The sequence below is a fragment of the Pistacia vera genome, unplaced genomic scaffold (assembly GCF_008641045.1).
Source record: "Pistacia vera cultivar Batoury unplaced genomic scaffold, PisVer_v2 Contig270, whole genome shotgun sequence".
Taxonomy (NCBI): Eukaryota; Viridiplantae; Streptophyta; class Magnoliopsida; order Sapindales; family Anacardiaceae; genus Pistacia; species Pistacia vera.
The window spans coordinates 1005719-1011821 of NW_022196080.1; the positions used below are offsets into that span (position 1 = coordinate 1005719).

Genomic DNA, 6103 nt, shown 5'->3' on the forward strand with positions numbered 1-6103 from the left:
CAGTATTAAGCAATAAAACCAACATTCCAAGAGATGACAAAGCAAGTGATACTTAGAATTTTCCAAAATTTTAACTAAGTAGAGATCATACCAGCTTTGCATAGCCCTCACTCTCTTCTCGAAGAAGGTTGAATTTTGTTTGCTGATAAAGAAGTCGGGTGTTAACTCTCACCTGAATCAAAAGAACAAGTACATCAGTTCACAAAGCAATTAGATTTCCACTCTCATGATTTCGCATGTATCTGAGTGCACATAATCATTCAAACCTCGCATTTCTCAAATATACGTATTACTCAGCCAACGTACAAAAATATAAATCCTAGGTGTGCTAGTCCATGCATGCTGCCTTGTTTAAGATGTCGAACAAAAGGGTAGAACATCATCTGCTTCATCTTAAACCAACATATTTAATATTTAAAGCATGATATAACAGTTAGAACAACAGATTATGATATTTCCTCCATCCACAAGGGAAGGAAACAATAGGCTTCCAAAAATCATTACATTTTAATCACATTGCAATGACAAGTGTACTTAGATGTATACTAGGATCAATCATAGCACATTTTACACAACTTCTTACACCATTTTTTAAAAGGAACAGTGGATCAAAGCACTTTGGATGGTTGAGATTGCATCTAACATGTCATTTCCAAAATGCATCATATGAATGCTAGATTCAATTCTAACCATCCAATGTGCTTTGATCTAATAGTTTAAAAATAGTGTAAAAAATATGGTGCCATGGATCCTATATATATATTACACTAACATGGAGCGATTACTTTGAATTAGCAAACATCAGGGATCATTACTTGAGTAAGTAACAAGCAATTATGACATATTACCTCTTTGCCCTTCAAATCTTGAGCCTTTATCTTAATCATTTCAGCCTCCCACAAAAATTCTTCCTACAAAATAGGATGCATAACCTGTGTAAGCTCTTTTAGTTATCGCTATTATCATTGAGCAGAAAGAAAAATCATTGATAGGATTATCAAAAAAAGAAACCAAAATCCATGACCAGATTGCTACCAGGAAATCGACGTTATTATGAAAAACTTTACCTCACATCGCTCCTGGAAGAGCCTCAATGGGACCAATGCAGATTCCACCAGCCACTTTGCCTAGAAACAAAAATATAAAATAACTAGACAAATCTAAAACAAGTTACAAAAATAGAAACATCCCTGGCATAGAAAAACAATGAAGCATCATGCACAGTGAAGCACTAGAACATAAAATTAGGAATACTGTAGCTAAAGGCAAAAGGAGGTAGCATACAAACACATAAGGAATCACACGTCTTCTAAGGCACTACCCTTATGGAACAAGCTAAGGAATCATACTTCTTCTAAGGTACTACCCCAAGGGGAAAAACTAACTCCATATATGTTTTCGAAGTAAAGAATTTGACAGAGCATCAATAATTAACATAGAAAATTAAAAACATTTACTTTAGATAAACATGCTGAGTGAAAATCAGGTGTTTCAAACAATTGACTTTAAGGACAATTAATATCAGGAAAAGCAAGTTTAAGCACACTCCATGGCATGTGCCAATGCACTGAATCATCTAGTCACTATCACTCTTTAAATTGCTAGTTATCTATAGGGTTTCCTTCCTCTGAGAAAAAAATTCTCATCCATTCAGTTTAAGGTACACAGAATTTATAGACTATTAATAAGTTATTTTCAGTATTGAAAAAACGTTAATGAAATAAAAACATCTGGTGTTCATATCCGCATCCGCATCATAGAGGTTACGGATATATCATTAAGAAAAACTACACAAAATTAGTTAAGCAAATAGAACCATTAAATTCCAAATTCAGGTCACTTCTTTTCCAAGCCACAAATGCCCAAGTCACCAAATCATTATCCATATAATTAAATTAAAGGAAATTCAACATAACATCCAACTCATACATTATATACACTTTTAAAAAAAACACAACAACAAATATTCAACACTAACCAACTTTATTAGACGTGCACGGTACTCCCCAGGCATCGTAAGCTGCAACATTACATAAATGCAAAGTGTAAGTAAACACTTGGCCATAATACAATATTTGAAAAGTAAATCTTTGCTACCTGATAAAAAATAGAAAATTAAGCTGCAAGGAAAAGAAGTCATAGTAATAACATAATTTTGCATGCTTTCCTGATTTTAAATATAATAAAAAATAAAAATAAAAGAAAAAACTTTGCAACCAATTAAACAACAGCGTCGTTGTGCAGCTGTGCTTCTCGATATTCCTTTCTTTCAGCAGTTAAATTAACACATACATATCAAAATGGGGAAAAAGAAATCCGTGTATCTAATTTTTCTACTAATACTTTATCTTTTGTTTCCAATAGGATGCCACTCCTCAAATTTGTTCCTAAACTCTAAGTTATAGTGGTAGATACGGAAATCTAATCCACTAAAATTCAAATCAAAAAATAGATGAAAGCCAAACAAATGGAAAAAGAAAATGGCCAGAAAGAGGTACAAGTTCATATATAAAGATATTCAGGTCCTCAAATGTTCTCCTACAAGTCAGACCCATAGGATTGCTCCAAAATCTCAGGCTTTTATTAAACCTGTGAAACTTACTGGAACGATGAGTGTTGAATCTAGATGATTAAAATACAAGATCTTTTCTCCTCCACTCTAACTCATAATTTCTACCTTCCCCTATCTAATGTATAGGACGTGATGATCTTAAGTATCTTCCTTTTGTTACACATCATGAACACCAAGAAAGCAAAAGACGCATTCTTAGACACTTTCTTTGGATCAATTCTTTGATATTAATATTTCCTTAGGCTAAAAACCATCCAAAGACTTGGATTTTAAGAGGAACTTTATGCCTTATTCGGCCTTGACTTTTGGGTTTTTTTTCTTTTTCTGTTTTCTCCTCATAAAATGCAAAGTGCTTTATCAACAAATGTTTTCATTTTGTTTTTAAAAAAATGCAAAAATCATGTATTTCCTATAGATAACAACACAGCAATAAAACAGGGATAACAACTTCCTCTTGTTTTCTCAATTTCCAGTTCATTTGTCAAAACGAGAAAGCAATTTTGAATTAATTTTTTTTTTGTCATTTTAATTTTATTTCTAAAATTATAAAGAATATAAGCAAAGCATTTTAATGACTATATATGATAAACATATTTTTATTATCTAATTTTCACAATGTTGATTTCTAAATATAATACTGACCACATTCTCAAATCTTAAAGACAGAAATTTAAATTTTTTATTTTCATTTTGAGTCATTCTTTGAAATCAAAAGAACAAAAAAGGTTAACAAACCACCTCTTAGCTAACCATGGAAGTATTAAAGATGCTCATTGAGAGTAAAGTACCAACCACTCTAGAAATGAATCACAAATATAGATATGTGAACTCTCTATCTTCCAAACTCTACCACCATTTGTCATGTCATCATTAGAAACATCGGCTGCATCTCCAAAAGGGCTGCATATTCTTGCTTTTCTCATTCATTAAAACTCGTCTTAAAATTGAAATTAAAATTCCAACTAAGCAAAGAGGAATTAATACATGTGTGAAATATCTCATCAATCTTTTCTAAATAAGATGAGATTGATTGTCTTTGTATCCTTCCCCCAAGATATCTCATCAATCTTTCTAATGTTTTTGCAATAACATTAGGGATCTTGAAAAATGAAAGAAAGTAAATTTGGGGTGCTAGCAACATGTACAGGATAAATGTGGCCTATACCTTTTTGATAAAATCCCATGTTTCACCAATCAGGCCTCTTTCAATTTTCTCCATTATGGGGTCCCAAAAGCTTGAATAACTTGGATCAGCAGCCCATGGGAAAACTCAACTATTAGATCAGCCAGATCCCTATCATTAGCCCGGATTGATTGGACAGGCTCTGAACTTTTCTTTCTGAAGGAAAATCTCCACAAACATGCTTCTAGACATAAAATCTAAATCCAAAAGTAAGACTAAATGTTTCGGAAACTTATAGTAGGTTATCCATTTGTTGATCATCACCATTTGAGAAAGAAAAAAAAACTATCATCAGCATAATGCAGAAGTGATACTTTAAACTTCTACTTCTGACTCCAGTTGTCTTCTACTAGTTTACCTCAACAGCTTTACCCATCAACTTGCTTAGCCCAAACACCACTAAAGTGAAAAGAAAAGGTGAAAAAGGATTTGTTTGGCACAAACACCTGGTGGCCCCAAATCTCCCCCTAGTTCTCCCATTCATCAAAGTAGATAAATCCATAGGAGAAAAACAACCCTTTATCCATTATGTCATCTCTTCCTAAAATCTTTATCTTGAAGAAAAGTCAGCAAAATTACTGTCTACGTGATCATATGCTTTCTCAGAATCAGTTTTAACAATAAGCAATATACAAAAATCTAACAAATCAACTTATTACCCATTTCTTCAATCATTTCTAGGTCCAACTCATTAGGGCATGCACAGTTTATTCATGTCATCAACAAGTAGCTCCTCCTTCATGCCAATATCTTCTATTAACAACCAAAGAAGTATTTCACAAACAGAAGCCGCTCACAACAAGTCTCTCTTCCTAAAAGCACCTAAAACCTTGATGTGAAACCCTCGCTTAAAATTGGAAGTTGGCTCATGATATACTCAACAACAGAAATCAAAAGTATCAATATCTCCAAAATCTAGACAAGTTGAACCAATGATCAATTATTACATCAAAACAACAATAAGCGCACTATCACCAACTAGTTCTATTTACTCCAAAAATATGATCAAACTCATAAATAATTTTCAAAATGGTTGCATTTAAACTACGGTACATTATTGCATGTGTAGAAGAAGAATAAAAACAATTTTACAGATCGTTAATAGGCTCAACTGAGCTTAGGCCCATTAGTTGTTAATTGAATTAAACTCAAACACACTAGAGTTGAGCTAACTAGCTCAGCTGTCTTCCTGGACATAACTTGCAATCACAATTTCAAATGCCTGCTAATCAAAATGAGTTGAACCAATTATTAAGCTTACTTAAATACAACTCTTTTGAGTCTAATATACAAATTTCACCACTACAAACAGAGGAAAAAAAAAAAAAAACTCACATCTTGAGCCATTTGAGTAATAATATCTGCAAAGCCAGAGGCGACCTCTTTCTCCGATGGTTTGTCCAAAAACTCCACCGAATCCAACACCGTTTTACACTTCTGAAACAGCAACTCGCCGCGCACCTAAAAAATAAAAACCGACACAGAAACAAACTAGTTTGAATCCAAAACAAACAATCCACAATCAATCACTATTCACTTCAACTACACAAACACTACAAAGTACCATGGTAGAGCAAAGCTCGTGGAGGAAGCGAAGCATGGGGACGGAGTTCGTGACTCTGAAGGTAGGGTTTCCATTTTTCCATTCGCGAATACATTCCTCCGTTATGTATTTACACTCTATTTGGGGGAGAGACATTTTTTTTTTTTTTTAAGAGAGAGAAGGAAGAACCGAACCCTAGAGTGAGAGATATCGAGGTCGATTACAGTCTACAGAGGATGGTGAGTGAGTGGTAGGGTTGTAATTACTGAGACTCTCATGGGCTAAAATTAAGAAGAGTTTGGAGATTTGGAGCCTTGGGGGCATTAGGGCTTTTCAGTCATCCGATTGATATTGTTACGTTGAAATGAAAAGGAAAAAAAAAAGTAATGATCTGTCTTGGTCTCTTTGGAGAGGGACATTGTTTTGTTTTCAGTGGGTTCGGGCCGGGTGTATTTCGGGTCTATTCAAGTCAAGTTGTGGAATTGGGTTTTTATCCGCTGTTTTATTTCTAAAAATCTGTAATAAAAATTAAAAAAGGATTTTATAAATAACCAAGGATCCGTTTGTTTTATTATTTTGGATAGGATTTTGGAAATAATATTGGGTAGTTAAATAGGGGAGTATTACTAGGTAAAATTTAAAAATTTAGAAAAAACCTCATAGGTTTACTAATTTAACTAAACCCCCCAATATATAATTTTTTTTTCAAAATAACAAAAACACCCCCACCACCTGCAGCGCCAGATTTCGGCCATCATCATCGGAATCTGGCTAGAAAATTACATTACGACATAGACCGGTCGGA

General features: G+C 33.7%; 1 protein-coding gene across 2 annotated transcripts in view; it reads right to left on the bottom strand.

Annotated features, from left to right (window-relative positions):
- The window catches only part of LOC116133566 (THO complex subunit 2), a 31438-nt gene extending 25789 nt beyond the window's left edge, over positions 1–5649 (bottom strand). For both annotated transcript variants that reach the window (XM_031419261.1, XM_031419262.1), the window contains exons 1-6: positions 5320–5649; positions 5091–5216; positions 1979–2020; positions 1068–1127; positions 849–911; positions 92–172 (exon numbers count right to left, since the gene is read on the bottom strand). In XM_031419261.1, coding sequence (XP_031275121.1) covers positions 92–172; positions 849–911; positions 1068–1127; positions 1979–2020; positions 5091–5216; positions 5320–5454 — 507 coding nt within the window. In that variant the 5' untranslated portion in view covers positions 5455–5649. The remainder of the gene's footprint in view (positions 1–91; positions 173–848; positions 912–1067; positions 1128–1978; positions 2021–5090; positions 5217–5319) is intronic.
- Positions 5650–6103: the final 454 nt, after the last annotated feature.